Genomic DNA, 21,271 nt, shown 5'->3' on the forward strand with positions numbered 1-21,271 from the left:
ACCACAGTTTCTCTCCTCTCACCCTCCAGGAAACATGGAGCGATCTCCTTAATGGCCTGAACTTTGGAAAAAAACCTAGGAGGGAAGTGTCTTGTAGGTAACTCATCTTCATTGCCTTCTACGCACTCCCTGAAGGTGAGGAAGCTTAGAGTCAAATATTTGCTACAGAATATTTACTGGGGAGAAATAGATAAATTATTAATAACATATTAAAAAGTCTTCTGAGGCATGGCTCATACCTGCTGACTATTTATTATTGTGATGAGCCAGAAATTATGAGAAGCTCATTACATATCTAACCTCATTCAATCCCCTAATGAGGTGAGGCCTGTTGTTGTCCCCATTCTGCAGGTGAGGAAACTGAGGCTCTGGAGTTTGTGCAACTTTCCCAACACAGCTGGAAAGTGACAGAACTGAGATTTGCTGTGGCACTGGCCTCAGAGCTAGACTCCCTCACTACTGTGTTCTTTCCACCCACTTACCTTCCTTGTTAATGCCACTGCCCATTTTCTAACCATTGGTGACCTACTGTTGGCCTCCCATCCTCTGCCATCGCTTATATCCACTGTCATGGGATTAAAAGACTCTTCCATCCAACAACTGTTCTGGGCTTCCTTTAAATGCTGATCAAGTTGTTCTGCTGTATTCATGCGGTGTTTTACTGCTTCATTCCTACTTCCCTTTCCTCAAGTCCAAGTGACTGTGTCTCTGATCACATCTTTCTGTGTCACCACCACTGTTTCTCATATTTCAGTGTGCAGGAAGATGTTTGTTTCCTTACAGATATTTACTGAAAATATGCCTTAACAAGACCTAGTCTTAGATGTTTGGATTCAGTGGATCCAGGGAGAGTTCTGGGGCTCACTTTTAACAATAAATTCAGATAACTCAGGCAACTCTGGTGTCTTTGGTTTATGGTCCATACTCTGAGCATCACTGCTCTACGTACTATCCTTTCTCTATGTCATTTGTTAATATTCACTCAAGTCAATGCTTGTCTGGTTACAAGGAAGAGAAACTCTCCCAGGGCCATTCAAATATGAAACGGAATTTACCAAAAGAAGGGGAAGGTAGTATTATAAAAAGGAATACAGCCAGGCCACTTGAGAACTGGAAATTGTCAAAGAGCTATTCTATTTTGCTCCTTTGAAGGCTCCACAGAATTTTGTCTCCTTCATTCCTTAGGGGATGCCTGGGAGCATATTTGCTCCATCTCATCTCTGCAGACCAGCTCCGTCCTGCTTGCCCAGGGCTGTAGCTTGAGAAGCCTGAAATGAGCCCTTATACTCACTAACTAAAATCACTATTATTTCTTACTTAAATATCTCAAACAAGAATCTGACTGCCTCAGCTTAACAGTACACAGAGCATTTGCCATTGGTCAAGTGGCCAGGATGCCATCATTTGAGGGTGTGTTGGCAAGTGGAGGGGTGTGTGGCCCTGTGACGCACACGTGCCAGGTAAGCCTGCCACTGAGTCAGGAGTTAAAAGCATGAGGGAAGTTTCCTAAGACGACGGCTGTGGGTGGGGATGAAATCCCAACTGTGATTCCTACATCACCACTGTTGACAAAATCTCCTTAAGATTTTGTTTATCTTGTCTGTTCTTAGCTTAACTGCTCCCAGTTCTCTGCAGCTGTTCCCTACTAAATCTGGGGCCCCGTCCAAATGGAAGAGAATCCCACAATGTAACAAGGCCGCCAAGAAAGTAAGACAAAGAGCTGGAGGACAGTGATTTCCTACTGACATAAATACAGGAACTTAAAATTACAATTCAATATTACAGTTCAATTTTGTCCTCATGTTTTAGTTCACCCATCTGAAAGATCTGGCCCATGTGATATGTGATCTCCTTTCGTATTCTTTTTGTTGTTGTTCCTTTTCTATCCAAGCTAATGTTATTTCTATTCAACTGGTTGAGTTAAATTCAGTATCTATTGATAAGATGGAATAATGTGCTTAAATTTCAACCAAAGACAGATTTCCTACGATGTCATCGTTAAGAAGAATTTTAAACAAAAGGGGACAGGTAGCATGGTAACATACATACACAAGTTAATTTTAAAAGAAATCACCTCATAGCCAAGTAAATGTCCATTGCTCAACTTCCAAGGAATGGTGTTCCATGAAACTTCAATTTCTGAGGAAGACAGGCTGTTTGCAGAGACTTGAGAGGGGGCCACGGTAGGCTCTGTTTGGAAACAGAAATTGAAATATAATGATAATTTTGGCAGTTGATTTTTAAAAATCTATTAAAATTCTTATTTTTTAAAAAAGCATTTTAACATATTTGAAAATTTTTATAAAATATTAGAAAGCATGCACCATGTCTTGAAAATATATGTACAATGGTCCATTTCCACTACCCAGGAAGAGATGGCCAATCAGCCACAGGCTTTTCCTGGCTAAATAGCCATAGCAACCTGTACTTTCCTCCCTGTACCTCTTTCTTGGTATCTTCCTTTACTCCCCTTCATTCCCTTTGTTCCATTCGCTTTGTCTTTATTTCTCTCCCCTCCTCTTTACACCTGCTGCTTGAAAACTCCAATGCCCATAAACACTGCTTATTTTTTGTTTTGACAAACACAGGTCAAAGTCAAGTGAAGTTTGTTTACTCAGTAAGTATTGAGTGAGTGCCTTCTTCAGTGTAGGCCCACAGAAGGGACAAACTCAAAGGAGATGGGGGGCATGCTCTTCTGAAGGAGCAGGGAGACATGCACGTGGTTTATACAGTAAGATCCCCTCTGTAGTAAATACTCTTGGGGTTCTCTGGGGTTCACAGCGATTTTCCCCTCTCACAATGCAGCTCCGAGCAGGAATCTCCCCACGCCCAATATCCATTTCTGTGTTAAATGATCCTGCTCCCCGGCCACGGCTGACTGATGCTGAGATCGATTCTCGGTCCAAGCCTGGGCCTATTAGATGTTCTCTCCTGAGAATTCGAAACTTGGTTTGGAGAGAGGAGGGGTACTTGGGGCCAATCGATCTAGGGCAGGTGCTCTGCAGGAGCAGATCATTTTCCGAGGCCCCAGAGCTGCCCTGATTCAGGTTCTCCAGGAGGTTTGCTATTTAACCCTTTCCTTGACTGAATGAGATGTCCTAGTATATTCCCAATAAATCTTTTGCTTTTTTCTTAGGATGGCTGAATCTGTTTCTGGTGTTTGAACAGAAAGATCTTTAACTAATTCATCAGTAGGGGCAAGAATGGTAACAGGAGAAGGAAAGTGAAGGAGGTGAGAATGGGTAAAAGGCCATGGCTGTCCCTCTCTTCCAGCTGCCAGCCCCCAGGTCCTGCATGCATGGGGTAGGCAGTGTCTGAAAACTCCCTGGGCAAAGCCATCACTTCCCAGCCCCCGACTTGCCCCTGTAATCCCTGAAAGCTTTTGGAAATGGGGTGTGTCTACGAATTTAAGACTATTTCTTTTGCAAGGACTTTTACAATACCTGTTTTTCATCCTTCTCAGAACTCAGGGGAAAATGAGAAGACAATAAAGGTGGGGATCTTAAGAAAAATTGACTGTACTTATTTTTAGGAATGACAACTGTTGAGCATGTTTGCAATTTATTGTCAGGTCTGCAGGGTAGGGGGGCACCGTGAGATTATATTTAATGAGCTCAGAGTGGGTAAGTGCAAAGACCCTTGGTTAAAATACTGGTTCTACCACATACTATTAGGATTTTGGCATATTTATTACTCTCTTTTTCAAAGTTTTCATTTTATCATTTGTAAATGGGAAATAATACTAGCACCTCTACTTCATTTGTCATTTGAAAATTCAAATTAGGTAATGGCTGGCAGATGGTAAACATTCAATATGTGTTAGCTCCTGCCATTGTTAACAGTGAGAACTACATGAGATAACCAATATTCAGTTGTCAATGATCTAAGAAAAAACGACAATTTAGTATAATTCTCCTAACTGCATTATTATTTTCTAAAATGGTCTTGAGAAAAAATGGATGCATTTCGATATCTGGGGCAGGTACAAAGGAAAGGCAGAGAAATGGAATGGGCCCAGAGTGAAACATGTATGATCTAAACCAGTTGGAATTCATAGCCTTCAAACCTGCACATTCCACATCTGGAATGTTATACTTCTGGTCCTCACTCTTCATCTGCTAATGTTCTTTCTTAGTCATAGGAACCACTGTAAAACGTAGGACTAGGGTAACTACAAGGGAGCATATTATTTTTACTGCCATGGGAAGGCCATGCTGTTCTCTGCTTTACAAGCTGGAATGCAGGGTGTATGCTGCATAAACAGATTTTTAACTAATTATATCCTCTAAGTATTCATTAAGTCTTTTTTTATTTCCAAAAATTTATGGGTTACAAGTGTTTTTTGTTACATGGATGAACTGTATCATGCTGAAGTCAGGGTTTCACCCATCACTAGAATAGTGTACACTGTACTTGACAGGTAGATTTCTATCTCTCCCCCCCATCCTACCCTCCCCCTTCTTAGTTTTCAATGTGCATTACATCACTTTATGACCATAGATATCTTTTGTTTAGTTCCCACTTATAAGTGAGAACATGTGGTATTTGTTTTTCCATTCCTGAGATACCTCACTTAGGATAATGGTCTCCAGTTCCATCCAAGTTGCTGTAAAAGACACTATTTCATCCCTTTTTATGGCTGAGTAATAATCCATGGGGTATATATACACTGCATTTTCTTTATCCACTCATCAGTTGATGGACACTTAGATTGGTTCCACATCTTTGCAATTATGAATTGTGCTGCGATAAACATTCGGGCTCAGGTGGCTTTTTAATAAAGTGACTTCCTTTCCTTCGGGTAAATACCCAGTAGATATAATGGCAGGTCTATTTTTGGGAACGTAAACTAGTACAACTGCTATGGAAACCATTAGGCCTTATACTTCAAGTCAATTATGGGTGATCTTTATGACCTGCACTGGGAAGTTGTAGTTCTACAACTTTGGTCATTGTTCTTTTGGAAAAATATATCTAAAGTCACAAAAAATGTCCAAATCAGTTTTTGGAACTTCCAAACCAAATGGTTTATTAGGATGGATCCGATATGTAATCATGGTTTCCATACCTTCTTCTGCAGAGAACACGGTTGTCACTGGGCTGAATGGTCCTTCACCTTTGTTATTGTAAACACCCACTTTAACTTCGTATGGTGAAAATGGCACAATGCTTTCATTCCTAAAGACATATCTTGGGGTATCAGGGGATGTCACCACTGTCTGGATCCAGGTGGTAACCCCAAGAGGGCGGAAAGCAACAACATACCCAAAACCTTCACCATTCTGTAGTTCTTCAGGGACTGGCTATAAAGGAAAGACATACTGAATCACCCTTCCATGTGAGGGCAAGGCAAGAATGAATGGAGCTATAATCCACACTCATTTATAAAAGTCACCAAATAATAATTGATACTGTATTAAGCAGTTGAATAAAAAAAGAGGAAAACATCGGTGGGAGAGTCATGTCAGCTGCTTTTAAACAGACAGATGTGCCTTTCATAGCCATCCAGATAATGGACTGTAATTTTCCGTGTTTATTCAGATATCTTAGCATCTTATAGCCCAAGTCTGAATTTATAATAATAAGATATACTTGCAGTTGAAAATATCTGATCTCTTAAATCAAACAACAATGATCTAATTCTTGATGTTGATTTTATGGAAAGAAACATTGATGTAATGATTCAGTACAAAGGAGTCAAACTAAAAAGAAGGGAATTAAATACCAACTTCCTAATAAATTAAACATAAAGCTGTACTCCAGTCATGTTAAAAATTTTTAGTGATACTCCATCACAATCTCTTGATGTTTCATTTTTTAATCCACTTCTTCAAATAATATCATAATTCTAGTACCTTCCGACTTTAACCCTGTTAACTAAATTTTGTAAAATTTGTAAAATTATGACATAAGGCAAGGGCTGAGAGAAAGGGGCCGGAAGGAAACTGAGACACACGCCCCTGATCGGGTAAGCGGCATCACCTGTGGGTGGTGCGAGGCTGCTCGAGAGGAAACAGCCTGGACATGACTCTCGTCCCCGTGTATACCAGCCAGGAGACCCTGAGCAATTACGTATCATCTCTGAGCCTTAGTATTTCCATCTATAAAATGTTGAGAGGATGAAATGAGGAAAATATATGGTAAATGCTAGGAACAACAGAGAAAGCATCTAAAAATACTGGCTACAAGTGCTACCACTACCACCAGCACCGCCCAGGAGGGCGTAATGATCATGGGAATAGCAACATCCTGATGGGGCAGGTGCTGCCCAGACACTTACATCCCAGGTTATCACTAGTTCAGACCGGCTTCCACCTCCTCCATTGACTTCGGAAGGAGGCACTTCTGGAACTGCGTGGGTCAGAGAGACAGAGATGAAACCATACGTGCATTTAGTAATACTTATCTGAAAGAAGACTCCATGATGCTTATTTTTAATATTTAAAATAATTTCATCATTGACACATTATATATCCATGTGTGTGTTTATGTGTATATATACACATATATGTTACATATATGTATATACATATTTGATGAGATCATTAGTTAATTTATATTTGCATGAAATTCTGAAAGATTCAAAAATCTCTCAAACAGAAAAATGTGACCCATTTGGAAGATACTTTTCAAACAGTATGAAAGTTAATAAAACAAGGAAAAGTGATTCACCAGGGATGATGGGAAATCAATCTAGCATGAACATTTAACTTGTGACTATTTCAAGGAAAGATATAATTCTCAGAACAATGTTGCTTTATATAAGAATGACCCAGACTTGAACCCTTGAAACTCGTTATGAGGCATTCTATAGAAACCTCCCATGGGCATCAGATTTCTTGCTGACACTGAGAACTTTAGGAATAGTAAACTCCATGACATGAGTAGAATGTAAGTTTCGGGAAGGCGAGTCTTTGTTGTGTTCACAGCTGCACTTGCCATATCTAGAAGGCGCTGAGCACGTGGAAGATGCTCCCTAAATACGTGTGGTGTGAACTTATGACCTGAGCACCAAGGCAGGCACAGCCCCCATGTCCCATATTACCTCGCGTGGACATCGTGTGCATCGTCCTGAGTAAAACAGCATCATTAAAATTAATGGAACACATTCCATGACTTCTATCTTCGCTTAGTTCCTAGAGTGACACACCAGCTCTATTTCAAACATCACTTTAGCTGGTATTAACTAATATTACAGATTTTGAAAAGGGAAGTCTCTATGTCTCCTCTGCTGTCTCTGGAATGTGATACTATGCACACTTTCCAATTTTGAGTTTTGATATCAGGATATTTTTTTGATTTATAAAAGTAGTCTAATGGTCTATATTAATGGTTGCCTCATGTATAAATGCTTAACAATGATTCTCTCTTAATTTAACACTTGAGGGGACAAAATATACCTATTCATCACTTGCTTAGGCTCATTCACTGAGCTTGGTGGCAGAATGAGATTTCCTAGCTGCAGAACTCCCAAAAGTCATTATCCTACCAATTTGTCAATGCTTGTTATAAATGAAAACAGCACTTCCCCTGTTAACAGGGTAACTATGTCAGATAGTAATTATAACCTTAAGTGACAAAAACATATTCACTCAACATGCACTAATGAATCGTTTACGATGGACTGAACTCTTGGAAATGTCACACTACATCAGAATCACTTAACACATGTTTTTTTGACAAATGCCATATGATCAGTTTTGCCATTAGAAAGGTCAGATAATTGCAACAATGGATTATTTAGGCTCACCCCCTGCTGGCCGGAGCTCAGAGTCAAGGGAAAGGAAAATACACACCCAGGGACATCTAGTAACCCATTACTCAGAAAACAAAAACACTAACCTGCCTCTTCAGTTCTTACTTTTTCTGAGGGTAAACTGGGTTCTCCACCTCCAATTTTGTTACTGGCTACAACCCGAAATTCGTATTCCACCCATGGGTTTAACTCGACTACAGTGGCTGTGTGTGTTTTCCCATCGATGACCTCAGGCACTACAAAGGAATATTTCAGAGAGGTGAGAGTCTGCATGCCTTAGCACTGACCTGAAATCCATGTACATGGGCCCATGACATCTACCTCTTCCGCTTTACCTGTTGTGACGGTTTGCCAACCCACGGAGAAAGGTGTCCTAGCCTGGATAGAATAGGACAGAACTGGGCTATGGTTGTCTGTACCTTCTTTCCAAGAGAGTTGGGCTGTTGTATCTGTAATTTCATCTACCTTCACATTTTCTGGTGGTCCAGGTGAACCTAAGCAAGGCACAAATGCAAACAGCACGTAGCAATTTCATAAATGTCATCCTCTTCTACCAAAGAGAAGAGAATGCCACGTGACCCCTTCAATACCTCCAGCTGATCTCAGTTTCAAAAGCACTTAGGAAAAAAGGCCATTTGCCTTTCAATAAAACTACCTTCCCCTCACCCCATCTTTCTGTTATTAGATCTTAAATCTGGATGTGAGGCAGTAATTCCCAAACCATAATACTCCCTGATTGCAGATGACACCTGCTTTTTGAGCCCTCTGTTCAGCAGGATTTCTGTACCTTTCCAAATTCAGTGTCCTTTACTTTTGGAGTGATGCCTTTCCCTTTAATCCACTGGTGCACCTCTGCATTTCCCAACTTGTTATCTAGAGGTGTTTTATTCTATGAAGCATTCTGGTCATTTTTCAGCCCAGCAACAAATCAGCACTCTGGACAGTAGCTCAGGTTGGCAAATTTCCCCAGACATTCCAAATAATCCCAATTCTTTTGGAAGCAGACACACATGCGCAATATTCTCTCTCATATCAAATACAATCGCTGAATTAATGACATGCTCAAAAACACATCAGCCTGGCAGCAGCTGTGGAATGCCAATTACAGCGAGAGCTATTTGAAGGGCAGAGCTGAGATTTTTATTTCTTTGAATTAGCACCTATCCTTCTTGTTATATTCTCTGCTCGGGGGTGGGGGTCAAATCAATATTCTAACTCGTATGCTCATATACTATCTAATCATGGTTTTTCATCCAGTACAGATTGCTCAGTTAAGAACACATGGGGAGGCATCAATGTTTACCTCGTACTATGAGGTCGGCGGCAGATGAAACACTGTCCACTCCAGTTTGCACCATACAAACATATTTCCCACTGTGTTTCAGCTGAATGTTTCTGATCATTAAATCACCAGAGGAACTCTGTTGGAAAAACAGGTAATGGGCAAACCGTTATTTTAAAAACACAAAGAATCTTGAAGGCTACGGCCAACAGCAACATTGTGATGAAATCCGTATTCAGAGAGAAAACCAAGGTGGTACGAGACAGGAGACTGCTACAATAGAATGTATGGAAATAAAAAGAAGTTAAAAACCATACATGACTGCAGACAAAGATTTCTGTAGACAAATAAACAACAAGCTTCCCCCCTGGGCATTTATGGTTTTAAAAATAAATAAGGGCAGAGATTACAGTCTCAGAGTTTATTTACTTCCACCAGGGTGACACTTCTTTTTATATCCACTGCTCAGCACCAGTTCAACTCTTTTCTCTGGTTCCAACCCCTTTGCAATTATCTGCCTGAGAAGAAGAGGGAAGCATGTAGGTATACAGTGGGAGATAAATGCAGCACGACAAGGGGATTGCCACGGTTGAAACACTTTATTGAACACATTGGAGCTTAAAAAGCCTAAAGCCGTTTAAGTCCTTGGCTATAGAATTTTGGGACAGGCAGTATGAACCCCTCAACGAAAAGAAAAGAAATTAAAACATTTTAAATCTTAAAAATAACAACAGCTGTCCATAAGGACATTTGCTGGGATTTCCTAAGAGCCAATTAACAGAGAAAGTGTATTTCCAAAAGCTCAACATTAAATGGACCTCATTTTAAAAAAATGTAAAATCATGTTCATAAAATGACTAACTGCAGGCCAGTTTCACACATTAGTAAAAATATGGCTTGAAATAAACTGATTTGGAAAGCAAAGCCCTTTGAAAATGATCACCAGTTCACGGCTAAACTGGTACAGAGGAAGAAACAGTAAATGTTTATCTTATTAATTAAGAGGATTATTTTACTATGGGTTTTCCTAGTATTTGTCAAAAGATGAATTCTACTATCCTGTTTTTAGGTAATTTCCTAAAATCTTCTACAGGGTAGTTTCTTAAATATTGCTTCCCACCCTTAATGGGCTATATATTCTCTGTTGGTCGGATAGGATAGCTTTAGATGAAATTTCTTGAGTACTGAGAGAAGACAGATGAGAACTGATTGATGGTTGTAATTAAATGATAATCCAAAAACTGTTAAGTTTGCATGTTTGACTTTCATCCAGTTAAACTTTTTTCCTTCCTGCCCTCGCTCTCTTTCTCCTCAGGGCTATTTAGAAATGTATCCCCAGGACAAAACCTTCCAAGCTTGCTGACCTTTAGAAACTCTTCAGGTTTTATGAGCTCCATATTCTCACAGGGGGTTGATTATCATTTCTATAGAAATCTCTTATTTTCAATGAAGAACTGTTACTATTAAATGCCATCAAGGCATTGGGGTAAGGTTGTTGTTCTTCCCAACCTTTATTTGCTTATTTAGAAAGCAGCTGGGTAAAAGAGAATTGTAACTGGACTTTCTTTATGTCCTTAGACATCTGGATATACCTTTTAGGCACACTGGCTGGTTTTGTTTCTTGAAGGAGTTAAAGAAAAGTTTGGTGTTGGGCTTGTTGCTTCTGTTCACTTTGGGCACTGATGGATGAAGAGAGAGAAGTAGCTAGATATAAAAAACAAAACCATCTTCCTAAAGAAATGTAGTCAGGCTCACCATCAGGGGAAATATAACTTTTAATTATCCTTTTACACTGCAGAGTAAAAACAGGAAGCAATTAACTACGACATGTAGACAATGGAAACCACTGATTTTTTTTTTTTTTTTTTTTTTTAGCACCAACATGGAGTTGACTGTATGACTATATAAATCCAAACTGAAATTTAACAAAAATCAAGAGGGATCCTCTCCTAAATGTTTGTGTCTCTCGATAAAATATATTTGTATTGTTCCTCTTCTTGGGATTTCTCTCCCACTCTATCTACTGCCTTTTAGTGGAGCACTATATAGAGGCAAGATTCATCTTAACAAAAACATACCCAGTGCATGGCCCTTGCTCTCAAGGACGTAAACTCAATTCAGGTTAATAAGGTAGTATTATACACATGTGAAACGGGTTATGTCTACAAATTTAGAAAGTTTAATTAATAAAGGTTAAATAAAATCACATGGCACACACTGTGTGTAGACAATTGCAAAGTGAAAGAGACAAGACCTTTTCAAGAAGATGTGAAACTGGAACTCTTATTGCTGAAGGGAGTGTAGATGGGTACAATTACCCTGGAAAACTGTGTGGAAGTATCTACTAAGGCAGCACACATGCAGAAGCTATAACCCATCAGTTTCATTCCTAAGTATATACCCTACAGAATTGTGTCTCTATGTCCACCAAAAGACGCTTATAAGAATGTTCAAAGCTATTATCCATAATAGCTAAAAAATGGAAACATCACAGTAAAATGGATAAATAAGTAGTATAATACTCATTTAATGAAATACTCTTAGGCCATGAAAATGAATGAACTATAACTACATAGATCAACATGGTTGAGTCTAAAACATAGGAAGGATATAAACCAGATGGAAAAGAGTACATGATAGTAATGTATCCTACGCAAAGTCTAGATTGTGGTTACCTTTGGACAGATAGTTAGTACTAGAATGAAGAGCTATGAAGGTATCTGGGATGTGGGTAATGTCCTATTTCTTGATTTCACTGCTGGTCACTTGAGCATGCTCCTTTTCTAAAAGTTCACTGGGCTATCAGCTTATGATTTGTGAATTTGTTGTTAGAATGTAATGGCTATCAAAATGCAATTATGATTATATACAGTTATATCTCTAAATGCTTAGCCTTTAATAGGACTATAGGCAAAAGCAGTCAAATAACATGACTATAATTCCAAACTCCAATTTCTTTCACAGGAATTAAACATTTAATAATAATAACTTAAAGTTATTACCATATTCTATAATTTCTTATTAGGATGTAATTGAGTATTCCCAGACATTAAAAAAAAAGATAAAAAAGGGAAAAAATTCCAAGGGGAAGTTTCATTTGTTTCATTTATATCAAACCAATTTCTTTCCCTATCAATTTATCACTGTTAGAGAATATAGATAGTCATTGATTAACTGTGCTAAAGAGAATGGGAAAGAAATGTCAAAAAAAAAAAAAACTAAGCAAAATTAGTCAAAATGTGGTAAAATAGTGCTTAATAGATTATTTCTCAGTACATTTATGAATAAAATTGAATCTAATATTTAGACATAATTAGAAACATGTTTGTCGTTCTTTAGAGTATAAAAATACTTCAAGCAAAACAATGTGGAACACTAATAATCTTTGAATTAAAGAAGTTTATAGTTTATTATCTGTTAAATTAGTTTGTTAGCCTTTGTATTATTTTTGTAAATGCTCCTTTTCCCCCCCTTCCCTCAAGCAGAATGGACCAGAATTGGGAAGGTGCAGTCACAGTTTTCTTTTCTTCCTTTCTCACATTGCTTAAAACTTCTCTCTCAGAGCCCAGCGGTGTAATTCTCAGTTTTACAGAAAGCAGGTCTTTTTTCCATGCTGCCGAAAAGGAGCTTTGGCAGCGGAAGAGGCCTATTCTAGTGTCTTACTTACAAAGGTGTTTAAGAAGCAGGAGACAATGCCCTAAGTCATATAAACTTTAGCTCCTTCTCAAAGGCACTATCTTTTAAAAGCAAGATCATTCATTCAAAAACCTATGTATAGAGCAACTACTGTACTTTAATTCTTGGGAATACAATGCTGAAGGAAGGAAAAGAAAAACGATTCCTTATGTTTGTGGAGCTAATAGTTGAAAGACGGGCATTAATCACATGACTACACAAATCAATGTAAAATTACAATGTGATGCAAGCTCAAGGTATGTAGAGGAATCTAGGACTTTCTAGGGTTTCAGCGAACTGGTAGATGACTGATTTTTGAGCTAAGATTTGCAATGCAAGTAGACGTTATCTAGGAAAAGAGAGTAAGAAAAAACGAACTACACTAAGGCACATGTGCACATGCACAGGCCTAAGGCAGGGAGAACACAGTCTATTTGGGAAACTCAGGAAGGAGACGGCTGCTGAATGGGCTTGGCGTGGGGCAACAGTGACGTCAGCAGCACAGGGACTCCACAAGTTGTTAATCTGTTTCCAGAAAATGAAAAGTTCACTTTAGCTGACTTCAAAGTTCCTACTTACATCTTAATGAGAATAAAAGTTTTCTTTTTTGTATTTTTTACAATATCTAAGCTTAGATAGAATTACTTTATTATTCATTTCTTTTTTCATCTACTCATATAGTTTTTTCCTAGAAAAAAACAAATTGTGTTTTCAGAACAAGTTACAGGTATTAAGAGGAAATGGAGTTATAAGCCAAATCATCTTTGAAAATAAATGCTAAGGGAAAATACAGTATGTATGAAATGAAATAGAAGAAGATCTTATTAACTTTTTCCCTGTGTTTTTTTTTAAGTAATGACACTAATGGAATTTTTGATATAATTTAAAAACTACTCTGCACTAAAAGAAAAACACTACATGATATGATAACCAATGCCAGGGAAAAATAAATAAGCAGGCAGATCATCACTAATGATAGGTAGGCTGAAAGCACATGGTGATACTTAACCATATGCTAAAAATCAAGGTATAAAATAAACTTGGGACTTAAGGGAACCTCATGAACATTGCAAATGTAGTGTGAACTTTCAGTATAAAAAATGATCAGCAAAAACTAATTCCCTAGTAAGCATAGTCAATGTAAATACTGCTGCTGGACTGCCAAGAAGCAGAATTTTCCAGTTTAAGAAAAAAAAAGGCACCTTTTGACGGCTATTGGGAACCAAGGTTGAATACGCAGTCCTCCTTTTTATCACTTTACACAGCCTGTTATTGCAGAGCTTCCAATATTAATCATTCATCCCTTCACTGGGTTGCCTTTCAAACCCTGACACTGCATGTGAATCATATACAGGTGCCTTGAAATCAGCAGAACCTGTAGGCTCCTTCTGGAACCTGGCTGGTGTTTTCCTCTGTAAAGGTCCCTGAAGGAATTGGTGGTGACATGACTCGCCATGGCATGTATGATCAAGCCAATTAAACCTTGCCCCCACAAACACCAAATGGCTGCTTCCAGCTCATCTTCTTTATAAATGTCCTCTGCTCAGCCAAGGAAGAGAAAGAATTGGCAGCCACTGAAACATGAAAACAGGCGCTAATGCTGTAAACAGTTTTAATTTTTCTGACTGATTAACAATTTCAGCTGTCACTGGGTTGTCTGAACGGGTGATATTTAAGACAGGTAAGATGCAATCTGTTAATATCAAAATTTGCGCACCTTTCTTTGGTACCAACAGACTGGAATAATTGTTCCATTACAGGATTTCGAGTCCCAGCTTGCTCCATCACAAGTGTGTCCAAAGAGTGACACATTAAAGATCACAAAAACTTGGTTGAAGGTGCTTTATGCATATTTCAGGTTGTGTCAAGTGCCCCAGTTGCCTCAAAGGTGTTGACTTTTTAATTTCAACATCAAGTTCATATTAACAACTAGGGAATTTTTTTTTTCTTTCTGGGCAGCGTGGTGTGTTGATGGAGCATCTCACCTGGACTTAGTGATTTCAGGAGGCCTAGTCTTTGCTGTCCCAGAGATCTTACCCCAGTGCTTACTATACTTCAGTCCTTAGAGTCACAGCTTCACAATTTTTTTTTGCCATATCCTAGTACTAAATAATCTATCACTTAATTTTTTCTTAAACTAATTAACTTTCTTCAACTTAAATTAATATGGAAATTGATACAGAGGATGTGTATTTTTATCCTAAATGAAAATGGGCTCACCGAAACAACAGTTACCTACCAAAATTCATGCAGTGAATAGAAAATAATATAAATGGACACTATCCAGATAATGTAAATGAACACAAGCTAGACACTGTCAGAGTCTCTGAGCCTGAGACTTCCGCTTTGTTAATTAAAAAGGGAGATTAGCAAGTATGAGACAACTGTTAATGACAAACCTAACACCATATTTAACCATTCTCTTTGATTTAACCTAAATGATTGAAATAATATTAGAAATCAAATAGCTCTCTCATTCTACGTTATATTATTTAATGCTGCCTGTTGAGTTCATGGTCTGTTTGAAAAACACTGTGCTATCCAGTTTGCTAAACCCATTAATTCGATGTTGGCTGCGCTGTAAATTCACCTGGGTAATGTTTAAAAAAGAAAACACCAGAAATACCTAGGCCACATCCCAGAACAAATAAAAATCAAAATGGACTAGAAAGAGGAGACCTACCAGGTGATTCTAATGAGCACTTAGGGTCAAAAATCATTAAACCTCCTGAGATTCTACATTCCTCATCTTCACTTCTCTAGGAAGGAATAAAAGGCTTAAGATAATTGCTCAGATCTCCTCTAACTCTAAAATTTTGCAATTAATAAATGAAGGGATTAATCATAAAGTTATGCTGTATATTGCTGAGGTCATAAGCTGACAACATCACCCCTATACAGACTTTCATCTTGGCAGGTGGGCAAGAAAACTAGTATTTGTGAAACAGGTAGTACGCGCCAACACAAGGCTCTGTTCCTTGACATGATATTGCCTTGGTAGGCTCATTGTAATTTTAAAAGCAACAGTTGTTGAAATAATTCATTATGGTGATAAATTTCTATAGTTACATATAGAAACTTACTTTTAATTAACCTGAATCATTCTAAGATTACTCCTGATTAACATGACAATTCTTGCATTGAGTGAAAGTGTTTCAAGTCAAAAGAGCTTACCCTGAGAAACAATTTAACTTGTGGATCAAATCTCTTATTTTTTTTTTTTGCCTTCATCCTTATGTTGGAGGTATAAAGTATACTGCAAGTAAATTTGTCCCTTGTGTAATGATATGACTGGTACATAAGAGAAAAGGAACCCATTAATATAAAGGAATAAAAAGCCATTGTTTCATGGAAACTTGGCCAATTTCTGATAAATGTCTTATGTTTACTTCTAGTTCCAATTACTACTGCTACATAAAAAATCACCCCCAAACTTAGTGGATTAAAAAAATGATCATTTATTCTGCTTTAGGAATGTGTAAGCCAAGCAGGGATCAGTGAGGACTCATCTCTATTGCACATCTCATTAGCTGGGATGGCTTGATTGTGGAATGGCAAGCTCATTTATTTGACAAGCAAGCAGGTGTTTACTATTGGCTATTGAGTGGGAATTCAGAAGGATCTGTGGGCTAGGGACCTTGGTTCCTCTTGAAATTGACCTGTCCTCAGTCTGCTTGGGCTTCTTCAATCTATGGTGGCTGGATTCTAAGAGCAATTATGCCCATGGAACAAGGTAGAAGTGCATGCATTTTTATGCTTTAGAAATCATGTAGCATCACTCCTACTGTTCTTTATCGGTCAAGGCAGTCACAAAAGCCCACCAAGTTTCAGTAGGAGAGGTGTGCATTAGACTACTCAATGAGGAGGAGTGTCAAAACCATATTGTAAGAGCCTGTTGGATAAGGTGAGTTGTTGCAGCCATCTTTGGAAAGCACAATTTATCACAGCCCTCCAGATCCATTCTGCACTTGCCATACTGCCTCTTCCCTGGGCAAATAACCTATATGGACCAAAGAAAACAACCTATATGGACTTACCCTCTACCAATTTCTTGGGTATCTCTCATTAGGAGATTCCCAGGAGGAAGATAATGAGTTTGGGATATTTATTCCCCAAGATTCACCCTTGTAGGCTTTGCACTGACTGTGCCAAGAGCCTACAATAGGTTTTTTTTTTTTTTTTTTTTTAAAAAAAAAAAAAAAAGAAGCAAAATCCTGGACTAGACACCCTTCAGTGTATGTCAGTCGCCTGTGTATGGACCAGAGAAAGAACTGCCAAGGGCTCAGAGAGAATAAACTTAGGCCCTCTTCCAGAAGAGTTGCTCCTAAAGAGATCACACTATTTTTTATTAGAATCACAGACTGATATATCCTGACAGTTTTCCTGATACTTCAAAAATGGGGATTTTTCATCTCAAAGTCATATTGAAAAAGATAAAGAAAGAGTAGATTTGATATCAAATGTGACTATCAATAGACTTTTTTCCTAGCAAAGGGCTTCTTCTAAAATTTTAAAGTCAGTATAAGAAAAAAGGTTTATAAAATCAGAGTGTTTTCTATAATAATTATTTAAAAAACCCAACCTACCAAAAATTCCTGAGTCTCTGAGTCTAAAATTTTAAATCACCCAAAATGAACTATTTATTATTTATCTTCTTATTCATGTTCAGATCAATTAAATGTAATAATTAAATATTATGCCTTGCAAAGTAGAATGATTTTCTTTCTGAAATTGGAGCATACCATCTAATCCAGCATGAGCAATTACAACTCAATAATAGGACAGTAAGTAACACAATTTACAAATGGTCCAGTTACCCTGACTTCTGGTTTCCAGTGGGCATGGAATGAACTTGGAAATTGTCATTTTCTCCTAACGACAAGCAAAAAGCCAAACAAACTGAAAAATCAACAGCTGTTCTTAGATCTGGCAGAGAAATGAGGTCATAGGGAAAAGGACTCCCCCCACATTGGAGACAGACAGCTGGATGCAGAGAATCTCAACTTGGACTGGAAGCCTCCCCAGGAATCAGTGCTCGGGTAGGAAAACCTGTGATTGACTATTTGCTGGAGGTTCAATGTGGACAACCCTGAGAGTTAAAACTCCAGGGGTAGTAGCCCATGATAGGGACTGCCCACATCTTTGTTAATCTTACCTCTAGGATCTCTACTACGTCCTCACACTGAATAATGGAAAGAAATCCCCTCATGCTTCTGGTAGGGGGAGGGGGAAAAGCACCATTTTGATATACACCAGAACATTCTCTTCTTAAAGTGGTCTGCCCTCATGAGAACTGCTTAACCTGAGCCTAACATGCTAGGGCTTTATAAGAGCCTAACCTGACTGATGGGAGGGAAGTATCCAACTCCAGGCTCCTTCAGCCATCCTGTCCCACCCTAAGGATGGAAAAAGACTGAGAAGCATTGGAGAAGTTCACAGTGCCAGGGAACAGGGCCACGAGAAGACTGAGACCTACAGGAATTTATTTTGTGGCTATCGACAAACTGACCCTAAACTTTATATGAAAATTAAAAGACCGAGAATAGCCAATTCAATGTTGAAAGAGAAGAACAATGATACCACCTAATTTCAAGATGTATTATAAAGCTACAGTAATCAAGACGGTGTGGTGTTGCTATATCAATAAACGAACAGATCAATGGAATAGAATACAGAGCCTAGAACGAGATCCACATAAATATAGTCAAGAGATATTTGACAAAGGAGCAAAGAAATAAAGTGGGACAAAGAAAGCCTTTTTAACAAATGTTGGAACAATTAGATATGCACATGTCAAAAAATGAATCTAGACACAGACCTTACATCCTCACAAAATATAACTCAAAATGGATTACAGACCTAAATGTAAAATACAAAATTATAAAATTCTTAAAATATAATAATGGAGAAAAGCTAGAGGATCTTGGATATGGCAATGGCTTTTATACACAACACCAAAGGCATGATCCATGGAAAAATTATTGACAAACTGGATTTCACTAAAACAAAAGACATTGTGAAAGACACTGTCAAGAGAAAGAGAAGACAAGCCACAGACCAGGAGAAAATATTTGCAAAAGATGTATCTGATAAAGGGATGTTACACAAAATATACCCCCCAAAACCCTCTGAAAACTCCACAATAAAAATGAATAACCTAATTAAAAAATGGGCAAAAGACCTGAACCAACTCCTCACCAAAGAATATATGCAGATATTCAGTATGTTAAGTATATGAACATATGTTCAACTTCATATGTCATTAGGAAATTTCAAATTAAAGCAACATTGAGATAACACTACACACACCTCTAAAAATCCTGGTACAGAGGATCTTTAGGGCAATGAGACTATTCTGTATGATAGAACAATAGTGGATAGATGTCATATATTATAAATGTCATTCTATTTGTACTAATAGAATGTATGACACCATGAATGAATCCCAATGTAAACTATGGACTTGCAGAAATAATAATGTGTCAATGTAAGTTCATAGATTGTAACAAATGTATCACTCTGATATGTGATGTTGACAGGGACAGAGAGAGAGAATGTGTGTGTGTGTGTGGGTGTGTGTGTTTGGCGGGGGGCGGAGTTAAGGGTATATTGGGACTTCCTGTACTTTCTGCTCAATTTTGCTATGAATTTAAACTGCTCTAAAAAGTAAAGTTGATTAATTTTTTAAAAAGGGTCCTTCTCAAAAGACCACATATTATATGTTTTCATTTACATGAAATATTCAGAATATGCAAATATAGAGATACAAAATGTAGATTAGTGGTTGCCTAGGTGGAGGGGAGGGGTGAGGATTTGGAGAGTTATGGTTAAGGGAAGTAAAGTTTCTTTTTGAGGTAATGAAAATATTCTAAAATTGATTGAGGTGATGGAAACACAGCTCTGTGAATATACTAAAAGCCATTGAATTTCACCTTAAATGGATGAATTGTATATTATGTGAATTATGCCTCAAAGAAGTCATTTAAAACACATTTAAGCCAGCATGAGTAAAGATAAAGCTATGATCAACAGATACCATTTTCCTCCTCACTTGCTGTGATTTATTTGTTTATTTATTGCATCATTGGATTTACCACTATTTTTTACTTCAGTCCCTTTTGCTAGATGTACCCATGAACCTTAGTTTCCATCTCCCTTTGCCAAACCAAACCAAAATTATAAACTACAGCTCTTTCCACCAGTCAGCATTAGCCTCACTGTCCAGAGATGAGATTTTTTTTTTTAATTTGCAAATTACAGATGCAGGTAAATATCTGTTACTGGTATTTACAATTTGGAGGATCAGAAGGAGTTATAAGCACTATAAACTAAATTATTACTGACTCTCCTAGGACTTTCAGAGATTTTAGAAATATCTATATTTAACTATATTTGGATTTTCACATGCTGGTATATATACAAACATATTCACATGTACAAAAACATACACATTGATATCTCTTGATGGGTAGCTTATGTTTTTCAACTGGTGAAAAATAGGGATATGTCCAATACTGGAATCCAAGTATGTCCTACGATCAATAACAAATAACCCATGCAAGGGAAAAAAAGCCAATTCCTAAGAATTGTCAAGTGATATAATTTTATTGAAGGTTTGGGGGTAAACGACATGAAATTCACAGCAAACTCCCTGAAGTTTTCTTTAAATATTTGTATTTCTTCCAGAGTTTCTTTCAAAATCATATCCTCTCTAACATCCCACAATATTCTTCTGTAACCCTCTATGTACATTTATTCTAAAATCTTTTCCATATCCCATGCTTGTATATTCCAAATTCTTAAAAAAAGAATATAGATTTGTTTATGTGATAATGAAAAATTTTATTTTATGAATGATGTAATAGACAAAGTTAACAAAAAATAACAGTACTATTAGGAGATATTTCTAGTGAATCAAAGATATACTGAATAGCTTGAATACCTAAGGACCTTCTGCAAATCTAGAAAAAGAAAGTTCTGTATTCCAACAGAAGAAATGAGCAACGGATATGAATTTGCATTTTGTAGAAGGTGAAGCCTATATTGTGAGATAGGAAATGACTAGTATATACTGGGAATTTGTGTGTAAGAAAAAGATTCCCCGGTGTGCCCCAAAGAGAACTCTGTTCAATGTACACATGAAAGAGATGAGATAAAAATGTAACATATGCACATTACACACTGTATACATGTATAGAAATATTACTCTGTACCCCATAAATTTTTACAATTGTTACATGTCAATTAAAAATAAAATTTAAAAAACATCTGATATATGCAAAAGTAAATTGTAATACTTTTTCTTTGGCAAAAAAAAAAAATCCTATCTGTTGTCTTGAAGCAATTTGTATTTTTTTTAATTACTTTTAAAGTCACTCTCTACCGCTAGATTTTCTTTTTACATTCACATTCTATATAATAATCCAAGAAACTTGGTGTTTTGTGAACTTCTCTAGCTAGAAATAAAAAGGTAATTTTTTTTTCTTGCTCTTCTCTGCAGAAGTAATCTTGCATTTCATAAAAATCGGTATTAGCCCTGAATTTTCTTAATTTGGAGG

General features: G+C 37.5%; 1 protein-coding gene across 1 annotated transcript in view; it reads right to left on the reverse strand.

Annotated features, from left to right (window-relative positions):
* CNTN3 (contactin 3) overlaps positions 1–21,271 on the reverse strand; it is a 246,561-nt gene that overhangs the window by 25,892 nt on the left and 199,398 nt on the right. The window contains exons 13-18 of the mRNA XM_069473823.1: positions 9,060–9,177; positions 8,092–8,250; positions 7,843–7,992; positions 6,281–6,351; positions 5,069–5,303; positions 2,075–2,190 (exon numbers count right to left, since the gene is read on the reverse strand). Coding sequence (XP_069329924.1) covers positions 2,075–2,190; positions 5,069–5,303; positions 6,281–6,351; positions 7,843–7,992; positions 8,092–8,250; positions 9,060–9,177 — 849 coding nt within the window. The remainder of the gene's footprint in view (positions 1–2,074; positions 2,191–5,068; positions 5,304–6,280; positions 6,352–7,842; positions 7,993–8,091; positions 8,251–9,059; positions 9,178–21,271) is intronic.

The sequence above is a fragment of the Eulemur rufifrons genome, chromosome 7, assembly GCF_041146395.1.
Source record: "Eulemur rufifrons isolate Redbay chromosome 7, OSU_ERuf_1, whole genome shotgun sequence".
In the NCBI taxonomy this organism is placed as follows: Eukaryota; Metazoa; Chordata; class Mammalia; order Primates; family Lemuridae; genus Eulemur; species Eulemur rufifrons.